Source organism: Elgaria multicarinata, chromosome 2 (genome assembly GCF_023053635.1).
Source record: "Elgaria multicarinata webbii isolate HBS135686 ecotype San Diego chromosome 2, rElgMul1.1.pri, whole genome shotgun sequence".
NCBI classification, from domain to species: domain Eukaryota; kingdom Metazoa; phylum Chordata; class Lepidosauria; order Squamata; family Anguidae; genus Elgaria; species Elgaria multicarinata.
The window spans coordinates 7,584,038-7,605,196 of record NC_086172.1 but is presented as its reverse complement, the minus strand read 5'-3'; the positions used below and the strand labels follow the sequence as shown (position 1 = coordinate 7,605,196).

The 21,159-nt window shown below is 39.5% G+C and overlaps 1 protein-coding gene and 1 long non-coding RNA gene across 4 annotated transcripts in view; one reads left to right on the top strand and one right to left on the bottom strand.

Annotated features, from left to right (window-relative positions):
- The first annotated feature begins 13,383 nt into the window (after positions 1–13,383).
- LOC134392024 (uncharacterized) lies at positions 13,384–16,890 on the top strand. Its single transcript, XR_010025026.1, has 4 exons — positions 13,384–13,532; positions 15,000–15,112; positions 16,281–16,381; positions 16,808–16,890. It is a non-coding gene; the product is annotated as an uncharacterized LOC134392024 (long non-coding RNA).
- The window catches only part of B3GNT2 (UDP-GlcNAc:betaGal beta-1,3-N-acetylglucosaminyltransferase 2), a 30,608-nt gene continuing 23,380 nt past the window's right edge, over positions 13,932–21,159 (bottom strand). For all 3 annotated transcript variants that reach the window (XM_063115977.1, XM_063115975.1, XM_063115976.1), the window contains exon 2: positions 13,932–19,906. In XM_063115977.1, the coding sequence (XP_062972047.1) occupies positions 18,704–19,897 (1,194 nt within the window). In that variant the 5' untranslated portion in view covers positions 19,898–19,906 and the 3' untranslated portion in view covers positions 13,932–18,703. The remainder of the gene's footprint in view (positions 19,907–21,159) is intronic.

The window sequence follows — 21,159 nt, the reverse complement described above, 5'->3', positions numbered from 1 at the left end:
TGTATCTGAAATTAACTTCACTCACTTCTACTTTTGTAGGTTTTGCTGTACTTTGAAGCTTTTGCTATACTCTGTGTGTTGCATTCTCCCCTTCCCTCAAATATCTTTTCTGACTGTATCTTCACTCATTGCAAGCTGCTTTTGTTGTTAACAGGGTTTGCTACTGGCCCCAGATCTGTTTCAAATTTGGTATGGCTAAAGCTCTACCTAAAAGCTATCATGGTGCCAACTTTCAGCTCTTTATCTTTAAAAATGACAGTTTTAAAAATAATAATTTTAAAACCTCATTTTTTAAAAAAAATTCTAAAAAATCAATGGATGAACGGATCTGTTTCAAATTTGGTGTGGCTAAAGCGCTACCTAAATCCTATCATGGTGCAAAGTTTCATCTCTTTATCTTTAAAAATGACGATTTTAAAAATAATAATTTTAAAACCTCAATTTTTAAAAAATTCCTAAAAATATCAATGCATGAACGGATCTGTTTCAAATTTGGTATAACTAAAGCCCTTCCTAAGAGCTACCATTGTGCCAAGTTTCATGTCTTTATCTTAAAAAATGACGGAGTTATAAGCATTTTTGTTAATTCCCATTAGAGCTGCTCTTTGGAAAAAAAAATCCGGATTTTCCCTCCCCCTCCCAGATTTGCCATCAAAAAACCCATATGGTCATATGGTCACCCTACCTTTATGCATTTTTTTTCCCTTCAGGGGTTTTTCTTTCTCTGCCTTCCCATTACAAAACCACTATGTGGCACTGTGATATAGCAGAATAGTGCAAATAGATGAGGGTTTCATTCAAAGGGGGGCGGGGGAGAATGCTAAAATGGTTGAAAACTATAGGAGGGGCCCTGGAGGATGTTGACGTTGTGTAAGGCACCTGCAAATTATTGTGAGTGAAGTACAAGGAGTGCACAAGAAATGTGTTTCATAGAGAGTTTCTGAGAAATAAAGGTCAAATTTGTGTGAATGGGACCTTTTTTCTAAACTTAATTGCCATGTAGGGGAGGGATTTTTGACTGATTGGTTGACTGATTAAGAGAGACAGACAGAAAGTGAAGGGGACAAAAAACAAAGAACTGCAGCTCAACCGCCCCCTGGCATGCCCCCCCCCGAGAGATTTCCCCCAAGGGAATCAATACCTTGGTATGCAAACATTCTGCACCCCTGATTTGAAAGGGACACTTTGTGTTCTTACTCTTCTGTTCTAGAAGGCAAATTTCATCCACAATTTTAAAAAGCAGGATGGTGGAAACAGCAAGTGCACACACATCCCTGCATTTAAATGCAGACAAAAAGTGACTGTTAAAAGGGATAACTAAAATATGGTTGGGCTATGGTTGAACTGAAAGGCCAAAGTTGCAATTCTAAACATACTTTGCAGGCAGTATGTTCCACTGAACCAGTAAGACATTTCTTCTGAGTAAACACACACTGGAGTATACTGTGTCTATTTGGCAGTACAGCTGCTGGCACCAGCTCAGAGCACCACCCTCTTCTGTAGCGGAGAAATACTCACCACCTGGAACCTGGCATATCCATTTAAAAGGGGAAATCTCTTTAAAAATATGGATTTTTCTTCATTGCCAACCCAAGAAATGAAGCAGAGTCCAAACGGTGCCCCACCTGCCTAATTCCAAATGGCAACCTCCTCCCAAAAAGAGCCAACATTTTAAAAAAGAAAGTTTCTCCACTGTCGCCCCATTCAAGCTTTCATCTACACTTTTCAACTAGGATTGCATAATGACAGAGCTAAGGAGTTTAATTTTGCAGGTTGCTGAATGCCAGAGGAGGGAAACTTGTTTACTGAAATGCACCTTGCCTTAAGGCACTGAGTTTTCCCCTGGTTAATTGCTGTATTCAATAACTTTCCCTTGGGGTTCCCTTCCCCCCCATCTATTCCCCCCCCTGTGCTGTGTATTGAACATTAAGCATTTTCACTGTATGATGAGTTTACAAACGGGAAACCTGACATTCCGCAATTTCTTTTCTTGTGGTATGTTGACATATAGGGTAAGTACTACTTGCTCAATCAGTCTATCCCAGCTGTGTCAAGCAGTTTTTAACTACATCAGATAAGCTCATGACTCTTCTTACTTGCCTGCCCTTCTCGTAAGTTGCATTGTTTCCTGGTTTGAGCAATCTCTTTCATTTTCTAAATTCAACACTCTGGCTGCAAACTGTCCCTCCTGTCTAACACAGCATTGTGTCTTCTGCCCTTAAGATCTCTTCTCGATCCTCCCAGAGTGCAGGACACGGAATAACAGGCTCAAGTTAAAGGAAGCCAGATTCCAGCTGGACATCAGGAAAAACTTTCTGACTGTTAGAGCAGTATGGCAATGGAACCAGTTACCTAGGGAGGTTGTGGGCTCTCCCACACTAGAGGCCTTCAAGAGGCAGCTGGACAGCCATCTGTCAGGGATGCTTTAGGGTGGATTCCTGCATTGAGCAGGGGGTTGGACTCGATGGCCTTGTAGGCCCGTTCCAACTCTGCTATTCTATTATGATTCTATGATTCTAAGTCTAAAACAAATGAAGAAACATACAAAAAAGTTTCCACTCAAAAACTGGGGTGGTGATAGTAGGGGAGACGTAGGCATTCTGCAGCATCTCCTTTAACCTGTAAAGTAGACGCCTACCTTAACATTTGATTTCCGAAAACTGATGTATTACACACTGGTTTCTGCTATTGTGCAATATATTTCAATTTAAATATTGGAATGTAAATATTGCTGCCTTAAATAGGTAGTTTAACGACATAATATTTGGATTCCTCAAACTATCTCAATTCTACCATTCCTATTGCTGACAAAACTTTCAGAGTGTTCTTTAGCAATGCTACATCAATCCCCATGTGCAAGTGAGAACCTTGGTGTGGCCAAGAATAACATGCCTTTCAGAAGGCCATACCTAAAGACGCACACATGCAGCTTAACTGTCAATGAGATCATGGAAAGTACTATACAAGCCTGACTGATAATAATAGCTGTATTAACCCCCACACATGGACAGATGGTTTTAAAAAAGATTCAAATAAGTACTTTCGATTTGAATACTAGATAGATGGTGGAGAATCATTTGGGAGCAAATGAGGAGGGGAAGCTTGGCTCTTTCTCTTGCCTGAATACAATTTAAGGCTACAGTTATTCTGAAATGCCACACTACTACTTTCACTAAACTACTCCATAGGAAGTCTTTTAGTTTTTAGATTGCAACCTTACAGTTTCCTTGCACTTGAAATCCCCTTGGTTAATGGAAATGTTTTTTGTAAGCCTCAATCCCTTTTAATACAAAGGATATGTGATAGTTTAGTAGCCCACCTATTAACAGGGACTGGCTGGCGGGACCACATCATGCCAGTCCTTCTACAACTTCATTGGCTGCCAGTCCAGGTCCGGGCCAGGATTCAAAGTGCTGGTACTAACATTCAAAGCCCTAAATGGTTTGGGGCCAGGTTATTTGAAGGAACGCCTCCTCCCATATGTGCCTGCCTGGACCTTAAGATCATCCACAAGGGTCCTACTCAGTAAGCCCCTGCCAAAGGAAGTGAGGCAGGTGGCTATTAGGAGGAAGGCTTTCTCTGCTGTGGCACCCTGGCTGTGGAACGAGCTCCCCAGAGAGGTTCGCCTGGAGCCTACACTGTACTCCTTTCGTCGCCAGCTGAAGACCTTTTTATTTTCTCAGTACTTTAACACCTAATTTAACTAAAATTTAAACTTTGCTGTTTTAATTCCATATTTTAACCTATGTCAATTTTTGCTGTGTGGTTTTATTCTGGTTGTGCTTTTTATATTGTATTTTGTATTTGTGTTTTTAGATTGTTGGTTGTTTTTATGCTCTTCATGATTTTAATTTTTGTGAACCACCCAGAGAGCTTCGGCTATTGGGCGGTATAAAAATGTAATAATTAAATAAATGACACTGGAATTGACTTTGCTCAATTGCTTTGGAGCACAGTGCAAACCCACCATGGGCAGTATTGAATCGGGTGCTTCTACGCGCAGTTGCAAGATGGGTGAGCATTTAAGGTGACCACGAAGGGAGAGAATAGGATGGTGTTATTGTTACGCTTTATTTTACCACATAGTCTTCTGTCAACAGCGTTAAATGGGCACACATTTGCACAAAAGAAATGCAGCATACAGCTAGTGATACAAAAACGGATTTTGAGGAGCTTACTACAAATAACATCAAGACCAACAATATATATATAAAAAAATTCCTGGGGTCATCCAATGAAGCTAAATGCTTCTTCTTTCCATAGCACATAGTTAAACTATAGCATTTGCTTCCACAAGATGTAATGATGGCTGCCAGCTTGGATGGATTTAAAGGGGACTAATTCATAGAAGATAAGGCTATCAATGGCTTCTGTTCATGATGGTTGTAAAGTACTCCAATATCAGAGGCAGTATATGCCTCTGTATTCCAGCTTCTGGGAAACATGGAGCTTGAGGGTTCTATTGCCCTCCTGTCCAGCTTGTGGTCTTCTCTAAGGCATCTGGTTGACCACTTTGGGAACAAAATGCTGGACTAGATGTACCTTTGGCCTGAACCAATACAGCTCTTCTAATGGTCTTATGTGTAACTTGCGAGACTGACTGCTGCTGTTTGAAGCCAATGCAAGGTCATAATTACTGAAAAACTACCTTGTTTTAATAGGGAAAAAAAGTATTTATCTGGATCTATCTAGTTGAACTCTCAGGCCCAGTTTGCATGATCGCTGCAGCTTAAACTGATGCTTGGTGCCATTCGCGTAATCATTTGCTTGGGCGCAGCTTGTCATGGTGTGCTAGAGGGGGAAAGAACCCTGTATTAATGAATGGGGCCCTGGCTCTGTTCGATGATCATGGAGGGAAAATAACCCACAGCAGCTATGACCACCCTTGAGTTCTGGGTGATTTGTTACCTATGGCAGCAAGCCAGCCTGGCTAAGTTCACATGACACAACAAGCCGTGCTGCCAAGGGTAATTATGCAACCCCCACTTCTGAGGATGCAGGGCAGGGGATTAAGACACCATTGCTTATTTCCCCTTCTGTGATTGTGCTAACCTGGTCACTGTCTCCAACCATGGACAGCCAGATTCCTTGGAAAACTCAAAAGCAGTTTGTTCCCAGCAAGAGAGAATCAAATGTCTACTGCTTTTGGAAAGAAAGGGCCCATTTTTAGCTATATAATCCTCTGTTAATTTGTCTAATCAATTGTTTTCTAATCCTTTTTTTAAAAGTCATCAAAGATGTGACCGTTAGTACATCTTTCATTCTCAATGTATTATGTATTGAATAAAGGAATCATGTTGTTTTGATTATGCTGAATCTATTCATTTTGTGAGAACAATTTTGCTATTCACTTCCCCACATTGATAATTAAACCTCTATCACCTTCCTCGCCCCCACCCATAGCTGCTTCTCCCCGCAAAAGTAGAAAAACTCAAATTTGCAGCCATTCCTCACAAGAACATAAGAAGAGCTATGGTGGATCAGACCAAAGGTCTGTCTAGTTCAGCACTTGTTCATACAGTAGTTGACCAGGGACCCACAAACAGGATATGGTGCAACAGAACCCTCCCACCCATGTTCCCCAGTAACTGAATATAGGCTTACTGTCTCCGATACTGGAGGTAGGACATAGCCATCAGGACTGGTAAGGAAGATGTCCCATTACGTGGATAAAGTTAGTCATCCTTTAACACAAGTATAGCCAACTGGAAGTCACCCAGTTCACGTTTTTCTTTTCACTAACAGAGAAGTCATTCCTAATCTTGCCTTGATTCCCATAGCTATTGTTACCTATGGACAGTCTTGAGAAACCCTTACCACCATTCCTTGTCCACTAATTACATGTTTCTATTTTAAATAAACCTGTTTCTTTATTGAAGCAGGGATCAATTCCTAAGAATAACATCACCATCACCACTCCTTTGGGTGAACAAATTAAAGTAACTGTGTTGAAAAATAACACTGGTCCCTTGCTCTTATGTAAGCAAGCTATAATTGAATCATTTGGGACCAATCAAAGCCTGATAAAGAACATTGCTGTTCTAGAGGTAATCACAGTTTTTGCTTTGTTTTGTTCTGCACTCTCTCTTAAATACTGACATATAATCATCAGAGCTCTCCCTCTTGATTATATGTCCCCACAACACACACAATGATTTAATTTTCTATTATGCTTACTCATTTTAAAAATTAAAGTCTAGCTCCTGATTTAAGAAAAAATATGTATGGTATTTTATATGGTCCTCATATGATTAATAAGAGCACATGTGGTAACTTTGATGTTCCTCAAAAAATCCTATCTTTTAATTACTTAAGGGCTAAACACATGGCTTTAATTGTATGACTGCAATTGATGTGCATGATTTTTTCCAGTTATGTGCAATCCCACTTTCCCTAGCAGCAACCCTGTGTGGTGGTGGGAGCTATGGAAACTGTTACTGCAGTAGTTGGATGAGTGAGGGGAAATGTTGGCCCAAAACAAGGGTGTGGTACCTCTTGCCCCCCTGGGACACGTTCCGTAAAAGAAAGTGAGCAGTGAGTAACATATCAGGATGTAAAAAAACAAGAACTAGGAATTACTGAACAAGGGAGAAGAAGCAAAAGGAACATTCAAATGAATAAACATTGTAACTGAAGGCTCCAAACAATAAAATAGGGGAGAATGTACCCCTAAAACGATATGGTCCACAAGTGTGGGGTTATATTCTAAAATGTGTCTCTGGCTGTGCAGCAGGGGGCTATGAGGTAAATATCAGCCTCAGTTGCTGACACATGATGATGGAGTAGCTGCTAGATGGCAATTGTGATTGGGCATGATGATACAGTTACTGCCGCTCTCCTTCCCAGTCTTGTCTCTGCACCCCTCAGGATTTTGCGTCTTTGTCTCCGTTCCCTCCTATACTCTCTCCAATCCTCGCCGAACCTTCTACTGTAGCTCATCAGGGTCAAAAACGGGATGAGCTCCATGCATATGCTCTATAAGAACACAAGACGAGCCATGCTGAATCAGACCAAGAGTCCATGTAGTCCAGTACTCTATTCACACTGTGGCCAACCAGTTGTCGACCAGGGACCAACAAACCAGGACATGGTGCTACAGCACCTTCCCACCCATGTTCCCCAGCAAGTGGTGTGCACAGGCTTACTGCCTCAAATACTGGAGATAGCACTTTGCCTTCAGGACTAGTAGCCATTGATAGCGTTCTATCAATGGCTACTAGTCTATCAATATTCATGGCAAGAGTCAGCTGGCCAGAAGAATAGACGTTCCTGGAGTATGAGGAACAAGATCAATGGCCTGAAACACAGGGGAAGAAAGTGATTTCCTTGCCCTCCTGAAGTGGTACCTCTGCTACCCAGGAACATAATGGTACAATTTCCTGTTATTGCAAGAGCATTCACATTCTCAAACTAACAGCTTTCTGGGATTTCTCAGTTCCTGTACGGGAACTGAGATATACAATTTCAATCTGGAATCAGCAGTTTCAATTTGGAATCCTTAAAAGCAAAGTCCAGCATAAGCTGTCAAATAAGCTGGCTGAGCACTGACACTCTGAAAAGGCCATTTTTCGTGAACATGAAATTAACAAAGTATTTCTTTCCATATAGAGCTACCTCTTAAGTATGGTTTTGTTTCTTGTACGTATTCATCTAAGTAGATGCCTTGCTGGATGTTACCATTGTCTAATTGATCCCTGGGGGACTTTTTCAGACAACAGGCATGTTTCTCAATACTGTTCAAGCAACCAAAGCAGACCTTGCTCAAAACAAGATGAGAGCAGAAAGAAGTCAAGCTGCACCAGGTCAAGTTGAAGGCACTCAAGTCTGAAAAACCCTTCTTTCTCATACACACACCACTCTACAGTATTTATTTAAGCAGTCCCCATCTAGCATTTATATCCAGATTAAACAACTGCACTAAATTGAATACTGCTTCGTGTTGAAAATGAAACATATTCTCAGAAGCATGTGGAAAGAAAAGGATACAATGACAGCTCAACATAATTTAGAAATTAGTGAAACACAAGCAGATTACTGCTAAATTATTATATTTATTTGAACATATTTTAAATATTTGACCATATTTTAAATACCCTATCTTATAGTTTAGAAAACCATATAAATTGGATCAATTTAGACCATTTAGATCAGTTTCAGATTACAACGATGTTACAATGAACAAAAATAATAATAGACTTCATGGAGACTAAACTAATCAGTACTAAAAACAATGCAAATACATTAGAAGAGGAAAACAACAATTCTTTGAAAAAAATGCAGATGAATTGGCTTTTGCAGGTGTTTGGGATACGATGAAAGTGGTGTTAAGAGGACAGAGCAAGAAAAGAAAAAATGACAAGCATTTCAACAACAAGAAATTGAAAATTAGAGAGAAAACACAAACAGAATGGAAGGAAAACAAGATACAGGCTTCTTAACTAAAAATAAATAAAATGCAATTATTTGGCATAGTTGCAATCACAACATCCCTCCACTATTTGAGCAAATAGAATTAGGAAGCAAAAATTCAAAAATGATATTCATGCGATAAAAACAATGGCAAAATTATACAAAAATAAGTGGAGCTATTGAATTGGGAAAAGTTCTTTTCTTCACGATATTCTCCAATAGCCAACAATTAACAAATCAAAACAGTGCCTAGAAAAAGAAAAGAAAACAACGTTAGTATTGAACACAAGAATATTTACAATATAATATAGCCACTAATAAGATTTAAAATTTATAATTAAACATGGATGAGATGTCCTATTAGAAGATTTTTATTTTTTAAAAATGAATCAATTCTTATCCTCCACTTGACCATATTATAATTAAATACAAGGAAAACCTATACCACAGTCCTTGTCTACGTCTAAAATAGTAGTACTGCCAAAACAGGGATAGGATAAAGAAAATATTGACTTGCATCAACCGAGTCACCAAGTGATTTTAGAGTTGGTGTAATATGGTTACTGGTACATCTAGGGGTAACCATATTACACCAACTCTAAAATCACTCCACTGGCTGTCAATTAGTTTCTGGGCAAAATATAAAGTGTTGGCTATTACCTTTAAAGCCCTACATGGTTTGGGTCTAGGTTACCTGCGGGATCGCCTTCTCCCATACAATCAGCTCCACACACTCAGGTCCTCTGGGAAGGGTTTACTCTTCTAGGCTGGCAACTATTACCCAGAGGACCTTCTCTTCTGCTGCTCCCAGACTGTGGAATGGCCTGCTGGGAGAGATTCGTCAACTTAATAGTCTTTTCAAATTCAAGAAGCCTATAAAGACTGAACTCTTCTGGCAGGCCTACCCAGTTGAATTTTAAAATAGTTGACTGTTATTTTAATATTGTGTTAGTTTTATATGTTTTAATCAGTATTATGTATTTTATGGTATTTGTATCTAATGTTGTTCCCCACCTTGATCCAGAGGGAGAGGTGGGTAAGAAATAATAATAATAATAATAATAATAATAATAATAATAGATCAGGTTGCAATTTTTTACAGGGATTTTAACTAACAGATGAAGTAATTTAGCTTCAAAGTATAGTATACAGAATCAACTCTGGCTTATTAAAAATTTACCATGTTACAAGTGGCCATAATATTATTAGAAGCCATTAAAACATTTTGTAAAAGAATTATTTGGGTATCAGAATGTTAGAAATAGTATTTTATAGCACAGCAATAAAACAGTCATAAGAATAAATGACCTTGATTCAAAACTGAGGAATAAAATAAGGTTGCCCTATATCTCCCCTTTTTGTTGCTTTTTCCACTGACCCTCTAGCCTATTCCATTAGCGATAACATCCATATTTGAAACTTTATTATTTTTAAACATGAATTTACAGAACACGAAGACATTACTATTCTTTAGACATTTTTAACACACAAAATCTATTACAAACATTAAAAAGCACAGACCTCTCCGATAACTTATAACAATAAAACATCTAGCCATAAATAACCTTTGAACAGTGAGAAATTACAATAAAGGAAATGGATTGCCATGTGCCATACCTGCTTATCTTTCCAAAACCTCCTGAGTGGCTCCCAGTCCTGATCAAAATGAGTTATCTTATATCTTCCCTGCTTAACCCAAAGAACCCATGTAATTTTGCTTGTTTGTTGTTTATCCGTTCAGTCGCTTCCGACTCTTCGTGACTTCATGGACCAGCCCACGCCAGAGCTTTCTGTTGGCTGTTGCCACCCCCAGCTCCCCCAAGGTCGAGTCTGTCACCTCCAGAATATCATCCATCCCTCTTGCCCTTTGCCTTTCACTTTCCCTAGCATCAGCCTCTTCTCCAGGGTATCCTGTCTTCTCATTATGTGGACAAAGTACTTCAGTTTTGCCTCTAATATCATTCCCTGAAGTGAGCAGTCTGGCTTTATTTCCTGGAGTATGGACTGGTTTGATCTTCTTGCAGGCCAAGGCACTCTCAGAATTTTCCTCCAACACCACAGTTCAAAAGCATCTATCTTCCTTCGCTCAGCCTTCCTTATGGTCCAGCTCTCGCAGCCATAGGTTACTACGGGGAATACCATTGCTTTAACTATGTGGACCTTTGTTGTCAGTGTGGTGTCTCTGCTCTTAACTATTTTATCGAGATTTGTCATTGCTCTCCTCCCAAGAAGTAAACATCTTCTGATTTCCTGGCTGCAGTCAGCGTCTGCAGTAATCTTTGCACCCAGAAATACAAAGTCTGTCACTGCCTCCACGTTTTCTCCCTCTATTTGCCAGTTATCAATCAAGCTGGTTGCCATAATCTTGCAATTTAATATAGCACTCTTTTAGTCATGGTGTTCTTTTTTTGCATAAAGAAGACATGCTGCTAATATAATATAAAAGATAATTTTTTCTTGGTTCTTTCATACTTCATCTTTCAGGTAGGTTAGTAAGCAAATTCTAGGATCAATTAATATTGTATATTGCAGAATATTATTAATAAATAATTTCTTTCCAGAATTCCCTTGCCTCAGAGCAATTCCACCAAGAATGCATAAAGTCTGTTCTTCTCTTTCCACGCGTCCAACGAAGACCCTTATGCTTTTCATAGATCTTAAATAACTGTAAAGGAATTCTGTACCACTGAGTCAGAAGCTTAATTGAATTCTTTGTTAAAGACATAGAGGCTGTATAACTGTTTAAGTTATTGCAAACATTTTTCCACATTTCACCCGATGTTCTTTCTCCATGTTTTCCCCCCCTCCCATCTTGAAATTGAATCAAGTCTTCCTTTTTCTTCAACTTGCATTCTAATGCGGGAGGTTTGGGTTAGCAACTTTTTGTTTGTCCCATATGAACATCTTAAGAGAGCAATCCTATAGCCCCTAGGCAGCATCGTGGGATGGGAGGGCCATAGGATAGCTGGGATTCCTGGAGCTGAAGCCGGAGACACTTCTCCAACCTGTCCCCTTCCCCTTGCAGCCAGCACAGAGAGAACTGGGCTGGCTGGCTTTCTGAGGCCACAGAGGTGAGCTCAGAGGAAAGGGAAAGGGTGTGTGCCGGTGGACACACCCTTTCTGAATCCCCTTATGCCGAATCCCCACACCTCCCCAACTTCCATCCCTCCCTCTCCCTGACACCTCAGCTAGATAGGCGAAAAGCCTGTCTAACACAAATGCAGAGCGTAGGGGAGCACAGAGATGAAGACGGCCTCTGCCGCTTTTCCAGCTCTGCACTGGATGGCTGTAAACCTCCAGTTTCAAGAATTACGGCTGTTCCCTGGAGGACTGGGCTCTAATGGTCTCTCAATTCTCTCTTCTTGAGTTCTTAACTAGCTATTTCAATCATCTCTACTTTGAATGTATTCCAATACAGTTGTCTTGTATTAAGCATTTTTTCCCTCCAACTAGTCTAAATACTTCACCCGATTACCATCAATCCAATCAACAAATTTATCAACCCTAAATTGCTGTCATTTTATAAAATTACCAATTACCCAAATTTTATTAAATTGTGGATCACAGAAGACTGCTGGCAGTTGTGATCTTGAAGGCCATAAACCCTTAGTTTATCCCAAACTGTCAGTAAGACTAATGATACAACTGATTTCCATCAATAAATTTCTTCTTTCAGGCTCATCCAAAACACGGCTTTTAATGGCATTTTAACAAAACTTGTTTTTAATGCCCTTCATTCTCTAATTTCACGATACCAGTCCTCAATTCACATTGAATAATTTCTTTAAAATAACTCTACTCTTCTTTCCTAGTGATATGGAGTACGTGGTTCAGAGTGGTCCGTGGCTTGAGCTGCAGCTGTCTGACCATTTTTTTCTGGGTTGCTTTATGGAGAACATGAATTGTGGGCACGACTCCACAATATACCCTTCACCGAGGTAAAATAAGCACTGAGGCAAAATGAGTCCAGCCATGGTTGGATTTTGCTTCCACAGTGCACACTCTTCCTAAACAGGGTCTTAGCGGCCATATGCCAGAAGGTGCAACACAATCATAAGAAAACAAAAAGTAAGCAACATGTAAAGGAAGGAAAAAACCGATAATAGAAAGAATAAAAGCACCTCAGCACTTAGCGAAAAAACACGGTAACAAAGGAACTGGTGGGAACCTGGTGAGGACATGTGTGTTAGGATGGTTGGGGAGGGTTCCCACCAAAAATGCCTCAGCTATAGGGTTCCTGAATTGAGACGCTGCACAGCGGTATATGTGATGCACAAAACCCACAAATTATTATTATTATTATTTATTTATATTTTGAACTCACTGAAATAATACCATCATGGCTACAGGAATAAAACAGTTTGCTTCTGCTGCCATCATCACGCATTGCTGTTTGTGTGGTCATTTGGAGGCCCTCTGGGCTGTGGAGCACTGGACTTTGGCCTTAGCTGCATCACTGGAATTAGGCACCATGATTTCCTAACCGAAAAATAACATTGGTGGTGCATTGGCCAGCAAGTTCCAATATTAGTCATGCTTCTCAGTGAGTGTGCCAGTTGTATGTGCCATTTCTCCAATATGGATACAGGATGCAATTAGTGTAGCCAGACACACTCTGGTGAGGGAAATGCTTTCCCATGTTTCATTCATTATCAAGAGCTGTTTAAAGCAAATATGTCAAGTGCAATGTGTGTTCATAAAGATCAAATTCCAAATCATAAAGCTCTACCGGTGATTGCGGCTATATAAATACTTAACTGGGAGTATGCCTCACTGATGTAGTAGGACGTCTGCGTAAATATACATAATTTTGGACTGGTGTATATTTTAAAGCTGGACTAGTTTGCATTTCTCATGGACTTTCTGTTTAAAAGGCACAGCATGGTTTGGAATGTTTCTAGTTTTAGAGCATCTGTTTTCTATTAGGAGCAATTGCTTTAGGCAACATGGTTTAAATATTTCTGAATTTTGCTACATGCATTTGATCTATTGGGAATTTATTGCTATGTAAGGGCTTACCATTTATTTCTTTTGTCACATTTATGTTGTATCCTTCTCTTCCAGGTGGCTCAGGGCACCACACACAGGATTATTCAAGTCTATAATCACAGCCATCCTGAGAGGTAGGATTAAGATGTTTTTGCCTAGGGCCATCCACTGAGCTTTATAGCTTAATGAGGACTTCAGTTGAGGTTGCAAGTCCACCAGTGTCTTTCCCAGCACTGTTTAACTCAGAAAAACAACTCTCCAGTTACATTTACACCCCCACCCTGCCAGAAGACATCCCAGCTAGATCCAGTTTTCAGTACAGAAGCCATGCATGGAAGAAAATATTCTTCACTAAGGATTCTAAAAATACCAAATACATGGAAACATATTTAAGTGTTCTTAATCTGAACTTGAGATCAGATTTGAGGAGGGCACAAAGAGTCTGCAGGAGAAGCATTGTTAGAGGGGTGTCTGGGTAAAGAAGAGTGAGAATTTTACATACATACACACAGTATAGGAAAATATACAAGAGGTACTATTTATTTTATTTTTTATTAAAACATTTGTATCCCACCCTATATCACAAGGATCTCAGGGCGGCGTACAGATAAAATCATACACACAATATATAGCAATAAATATACACAGCTAAAAACAAATTAAACCATTAATAAGCTAAAACCAGCATAGCATTTAAAACCAGTAAAACCAATTAAAACAATGTACAGACTTGGTGGATTTAGCCATTAAAGGCTTTGTTAAAAAGCCATGTCTTAACTTGGTGCTGAAATGAAACCAGTGCCAGCACCAGTTGAGCCTCTAAGGGGAGGGCATTCCACACTCAGGATGCCACAATAGAGAAAGCCCTCTCCCATGTCCAACCACAGTGTATGTCTTGCGTTGGTGTGATGTGGAGGAGGGCTCCTCCAACAGGTCTCAAGTCTTGGGCAGGCATATATAGGGAGTGGCGCTCCCTCAAGTATCGAGTTCCCAAACTATTTAGGGATTTAAATGTCATTACCAACAGCTTGAATTCTGACCAGAAGCGTATAAGCAGCCAGTGCAATTCCTTTAAGACCCGTGTCATATGGTCTCTGTGAGATGTACTGGTCAGCAGTTTAGCTGCTATATTTTGCACTAGCTGCATCTTCAGAGTTGTTTCACGGGCAGCTCCAAGTAGAGTGCATTGCAGTAGTCTAATCAGAAAGTTACCAGTGTGTGCACTACTGTGGCTAGGTTATCCCTGTCCAGGAAAGGCCGTAGCTGGCGAATCAGCCAGCTACCTCTAATAGAACAGAGGGAACCTTGCATTTAAAAGTTCCATGTGCAAAATGAGCTACTAAATTGTCTGCACACTTTCATGTTTCTCTGCCATTATAGTACTATTTGGGCATTCAAGAAATCCAGCACAGCAAACAGGCAAGTGTTCAGCCTGACCTACCACTTGTGCATCACATGGCCCCCATTTCTGCTGTTGGATTTCTTGAATGCCCAAATAAGTTACAGAAATGCATCATTCATGACAAAGCCTATATGAAACCTCACACGTCCAGAATCGTGGAAACTCTGTGCTTAACCACTCACTATTGTTTGATTTTAAGGGTGAAATCTAACGGACTATTTCCGGACAACAACCAGGAGGCGTGTGATTTCCCCTGAGCACCCTCAAAATCGGTTCCAGGGACTGGGGGATGCTCTGGAGCAGATTATCAGGGTGAGGAAGGAAAGTAGAAAGAAAATCCGTTGTGTGATCAGACATTGTTGCTTTCTGCCCTTTCTCTATCAAACAGCATAACATAAGTAACAAAAAAACTCAATATTTTAGGAGATCCTGTTTCTTTCACTGAATCATTTTATTATTTTGGAAAATCATAGGATCGAAGATAAGTCTTAAAAAATATTTGCCACTTGCAAAAGATTGAAGAACACAAAGCTTTTAAATTATGCCTCGTTAAATAGTCTGCTTTTATTGTTTTCCATTTAAGCTGCATAGTAAAAAGAAAACTGAGAATCAAACAAGAGGCAGCTGCACGCTTTGTGTTCTCGTTGCGTTTCAACATGAGTCTTTATCAAGGGAAAAACTCTTGAAGGCTTTTCAGGTGGATTCTCTCTCCTTTTCTTCATCCAACAGGGCCATAGATTCTTTGGAGTCCCTCTTCCAAGACAGTAGATATTGCTACAACCTTGGAAGAGGAACTCCAGAATCAGATTCCTCCCCCTGCCCCCTAACAGCCGCTGTGGAAATACCCCACAGTGCCTGCACTTGTCACCTCGGAGAACCTGCAAATGTGGCCTTGGAGGACCTCAAAGAGGTATGAAAAGGGGGTGCTGCAGTGGGCGAAGAGAGCAGGGCAGAGGAGAGGCCAGATTGCAAAGACTCCTGTACACACACCCAAGCAGCATGCCTCTGTTAGAGGAGAGAGGTGAAAATCACCTCTGATGCTCCTCCCATCTTGCTGGCAGGACCGCTCCTGAGAACAGAGGCTTCCAACCCATATGATTATGTCCTTAAGCACTTTAGAAATGAATAATAATGGGGTGCAATCCACACTAAATTAGTTGTACTTAGTTCCCACTGAAATTAATGGGACAGGTCATGACTAACTTGTCCCACTGATTTCAATGGGGCTGAAGTGCAACTAATTTAGGATTCAGCACACTGATAATCTGGCATATATCATATATCTACCTTGTATGTTGAGGCTATTGCATACACAGAACATATGAGATAGAGCAAAACTGCTGCAGGAAGTTAAAATATTAAAATGTTCCAGAAATGTTTCTGGCAAGGAAAACACCTGTTTTCAAATTCAAAGACATTTTATTACATTTACAAAAATAGAATTGAAAAAAAGCTCATTTTATCTCCTGATAAAATCTAGAGACTTCAGATAACATGACCTTTGGAGGTGCAATAAGTGGTGGACTAAAGCAGTAAAACTGGATACAGAAAATAGAACAAAAGCAAGTAACAAGTATTAAGGTAGGCACACTTACAGCACAATTATTTGCATGTTTACTCAGATGTCAGTTCCACTGTGATCAATAAGCCTTACTCTCAGGTAAGTGTGCACAAGATAGCAACCTTAAACAGTCCAATCCTTTATATCAATGGTGGGCCACTTGTGATCCTCCAGATGTTTTGGCCTACAACTCCCATCAGCCTGTGCCAGACTAGCCATTGGTGAGGGCTGATGGGAATTGTAGGTTAAAACATTTGGAAGGCCACAAGTGGTCCAGCCCTGCAATAAAGGATTACTCAAGAGGCTGGTCCCTCTGGGTGTAGGATTACAGCCTTAGAGGACAAAGTACAGGAATATGACGTTTTCCTTGTTAATGTAAGCATGCAATTTTATTACCAGAATGAAATATTTTAAGAACTAACGTTTTCTTTCCATCAATATATTAGGAAGAGCTTTCTCTGATGTGCTTCCATGGCAAGATATTTTCATGGATCAGGAAGAATGGCATTGGTCTGATTGTTTATATCAGCCTTCCCCAGCCAGGTGCCCTTCAGATGTTTGGAACTTCAACTCCCATCAGCGCCCCAACCATGGCTAGTGGGCAGGAATTCTAGAGGGCAGCAGGTTGGGAAAAGGCTACTTTAGATTATCACCTCGATAAGCATTATATATATATATGCCTTTACAACAGTTTATGTTAAGCGTCTTTCCTCTTGCAGGTCTTTTTAGCAGCCTCTTTGCCACTGAAATGGCATTTTATAGTATCATTAAGCCTTCCTTACACTAAGACAATCAGAGTGTTCTTGGGCAGCACCGCTGTACCCAATACATACAGAAGGGCTTTTCCAGTGCAAAATATCATCCAGCACTCCACTTTGATCACAGCCTGTTCTTGCAAGCAGTACAACGATAGGAATTGCTGATGGACAGGAGTATTGTGCAGTTTTATGGACTTTGATATTCATGCAACAAATCACAGAGTAGGCTACACGAATACTCTAGTAAACGAAAGTTCTAATATACTTCGGTACAGAATGTTCATATTAGTGATTTCTAGAGTGAATTATTAATATTTTTTTCTGGAAGTGTTACACAAACATTGGAATGTACACAAATCACTTTTGTTTCCAAATTCAAAAACAATTAACTTTATTTAACATTTTGATATTTCAACACATTTAAAATAGTGCACTCTATTTAAATATGACTGTCAACACTATACAAATGTTTCTTAAATATGTTTAAGAAAATGTTTTGGTCTTCAATCTGAACAATAAATACAGGCACTTCTACACATATAAAGACAGCGGTAACTGTTTTGAGTAATTGTCTGATGTAAGACAGAAGAAGATATGGCAGGTAGGGAATTCTAGTATTTGAGATATCCTTTACAATTTTAGTGTTCACCTGAAAAGCTTGGGATATCAGTGATTGCTACATTTTCATGAGGTGGCAAGTCTAACCTGTAAAAAGGCCCGAACGTTCTGAACCAATTAGCAATTTCACATATCAATTAAATTGCATCAGTCAAGTTGCCTGATGTTTTTAATCAATATAAAAGGCAGCAACTGAGCAAACGTTAAGCCTAGCATCTAAATAAAAGGAGGCTGTGTAGCTTTAATGTCAGTTTAAAAGTGTAAAATGTTTGTCCATTCGTTTGATTCAAAGAAATACTTAACCTCCCAAATTACAGCTCAAGCTTTAAGATATATTGTTTCTCAGCTATAGAGAAACATATCATAACATTTGAACTTTTAAATGCACTGTCACATGTAGCTGCACAGATGTCTCCATCACATTTAACTGAATACTGAATAATGAATAACCAGGAGGTGGGAATGAAAAGAAAAATTACCCAAAAATGTTTCAGGAATTAGGTTATTCATTATGTTTATTTATATTGAAGTTACTTTCCTGAATTTGACCTATAACACAGTCTCCAAGATATGACATCCCAGGTAAACAAATCAAAGAGTGTATGGATCCTACCACCACATTCAATAATCGCTAGCACTAGAAAACAGGAAAGTCCTTCCAATATCACAGGGCTAACTAGTCATTTAATTAATGATTAGTTTAATCACAACTTCTGATGGCTATAAATTTCCAATATTTTATTATGAGAAAGTATTGAACACACATGATAAAAGATAAGGATTATATCTGCATGCCATATCCTCTTAATGTGCACTGTTACAAATGTAGCCTCACTAGAAGTACTGAACAAACTGTTGATAGATAATTTTGGTCTGCAAAACAAGCCATCAAATGAAAACAATATACTAACTATTTAACTAAGAAATTTAAACCAAAGGTTAGAAAGAACTTTTGGACACATGTACTTAACAACTTAAATGTGGATCTTGCAAGTTTGTCCAAATCTTAATCATTTCTTGAGGTTTCCTGCTGTGGACTAAGATTAGGTTTGTGTAGGAACAAATATTATTCCTGTGTTTTTCATCAATATCAAAGGTCTTGAAGCCTTTGTGCTTTTCTGGAGCAAGCCCAAGTTTCTGAAGGCACATTCCAATGTACACATCATCAATCGGATAGAGAAGGACACGGTCAGATATGTTGGTTAACCTTAGTGCTAGATCACCAGAATAGAGAAACCCACCACCTCCTGCATATGGAGGGTAAGAACCATCATAAATATTTTCTGGGATAAAGTACTTCACTCTCTTATCACGATGTGGTCCAGCATCTTGAATAACATCACCTATGAACAAGTCTTTGGCTTTTTCCTTGGTTAAACTCTTCAAGTAATCCAGGATCTGATGGGTATTCACAAAAACATCATCATCTCCTTTAAAAATAAACTGGGTATCCGGGCAGGTATTACTGACCCATTTCAGAAACAGTACCTCTTTCAGAGTCAAATTGAAGAACGTATCTCTGAAGTTCCATAGAAGAATGTCTTGGTGGGTATCACTCTCAAATTTCAACATATCTGAGAGATCAGGATAGTGGTCCTCTGAAGGAGTCTGGCCCAAGAGAAAGACCCTAACAATAGTTATGTCTCCCGATCTAGTTTCTTTTCCCCAAGACTCCCTGATTGCTTGTCTTCTATCAAAATGTGGTACAAGCGATTTAATAGCCAGAAGCAGGAAAGGTTTATGTTTGCACTTGTGTGGTTGGTCCATTAGTAATGAATAATTTCTACATTTCAAGAAAAGAAAAAAGTCTTTAAATCTATCTGGCAACTTTTCAAATCCATTAAGTTCTGAAGCTACATATGGGTCAGGATCGCAGGAGCTTGAAAAGTTACCATTAGCAGATAACCTTTCTTCCACCGTCATATTGAAAAGCAACGCGAAAACAGGATTGTATAACTGTTCCAACTTCTGTTGCTGCTTATTCCAATATGCCTTATGAGGAGTATACTTCCGCCAAAAATTGTTGTCTGAGAGTATGATGCGTGTTTTTGAATTCTTTCCTTGGCCACTGCTCTTTGAGACTTCCACGATCACATATATGAAGAAGTTTACCATCATTAGAATTCCCAGCAACTTTAATCTTCTGCGTCCAACACTCATGTCTCATATCTGGGGAAATAAAGAGCTATTAAAATCAGGAAAAAATGAAATAGCATAGCATATCTTATTCCAAATTCATTACATGAATATCAGCCAACTAAATTACCTTAAACAGGATACATTAACACACAAACCGCATGCAGCAACCATTTTGAATAAAGGTTTCCAAAAGTCCAATGGAAGGTCTCAAACATGAGGAGTATCAAGACCTCTCCAGAATCATCACTGCAGGAAACATACTCATGTCTGAATAAGAGACCATGCTAGCTACTGAATAGTTTTATATAATCACTAAATAATATACCAGAACTATTGTAATCCAAAAGATAAGTCATACACTGGGCAGTATCCAACGTAGCTCTTGCGTGGGCAGCTCAAGCTCGTTGGCCCCAGTGCACACACAGCTAGCCCCACCGGCAGCAGCATGGGAGCAAGTTGCGTTCCTTCCAGGAATGAGCATTTCTGCTCATTTCAACACTTCCCCACGGATGTGCTACATCACAGCCAGTGGGCTTGGGCCGCCCGTGGAAGGGCTGGCCAGGATACTTCCCATTATTCTCAAAACACACACAAACTGGGAACCAGATATGGGACACACAATCAACTTACAGAAAATGACTACATACAAACAAATGATAAAGAAGCTGAGAAAGGTAATAATAGTCTTATTCAATTATATTACCATAGCACTATCTGTCGTATTTACTGCAGACACGACTTTAACAGCAATCAGGAATTAATGACAACGTAGCAGCTAGGATGTTAGGAGTGTTCATGAAGGTCCTGTAGATTGGAATCTCACCCTTCTGATGTTGGCCATGTATTAAAGGTTGAAAATCACTTTCTTCTTATCTAATCAGTTTCTTCTTAACTAATCAGTGCCTGATTAGTTCATTGGTTCAGTTTTCTTCTCCCATTACATGGAAGAGAATGTTTGAAAAAGGAGTGAGTTTTGTAAGGCTTCATTTATCTGGTTGGAGGATCCAACAATATTGCTTTTACTCTTGCTTTTAAATAACTGCAAGCAAATGCTCGGAAAAAAGTAGTGCGTAACTACTGCAGTAAAATGGGATGCGTAGAGAACTCATTTAAACAACAAATGTTTCTATGGTACAGACCTGTGACGCTTCTGTACTATCACAAAAATAAATACAAGGGACAGTGTATTAACTCCCCCACCCCTGCATTTTCAGATGTCCTTTCATGTAAAGGCCTGACTGAATCATTTATTTATTTTCAATATTTATATACCGCTCAATTAT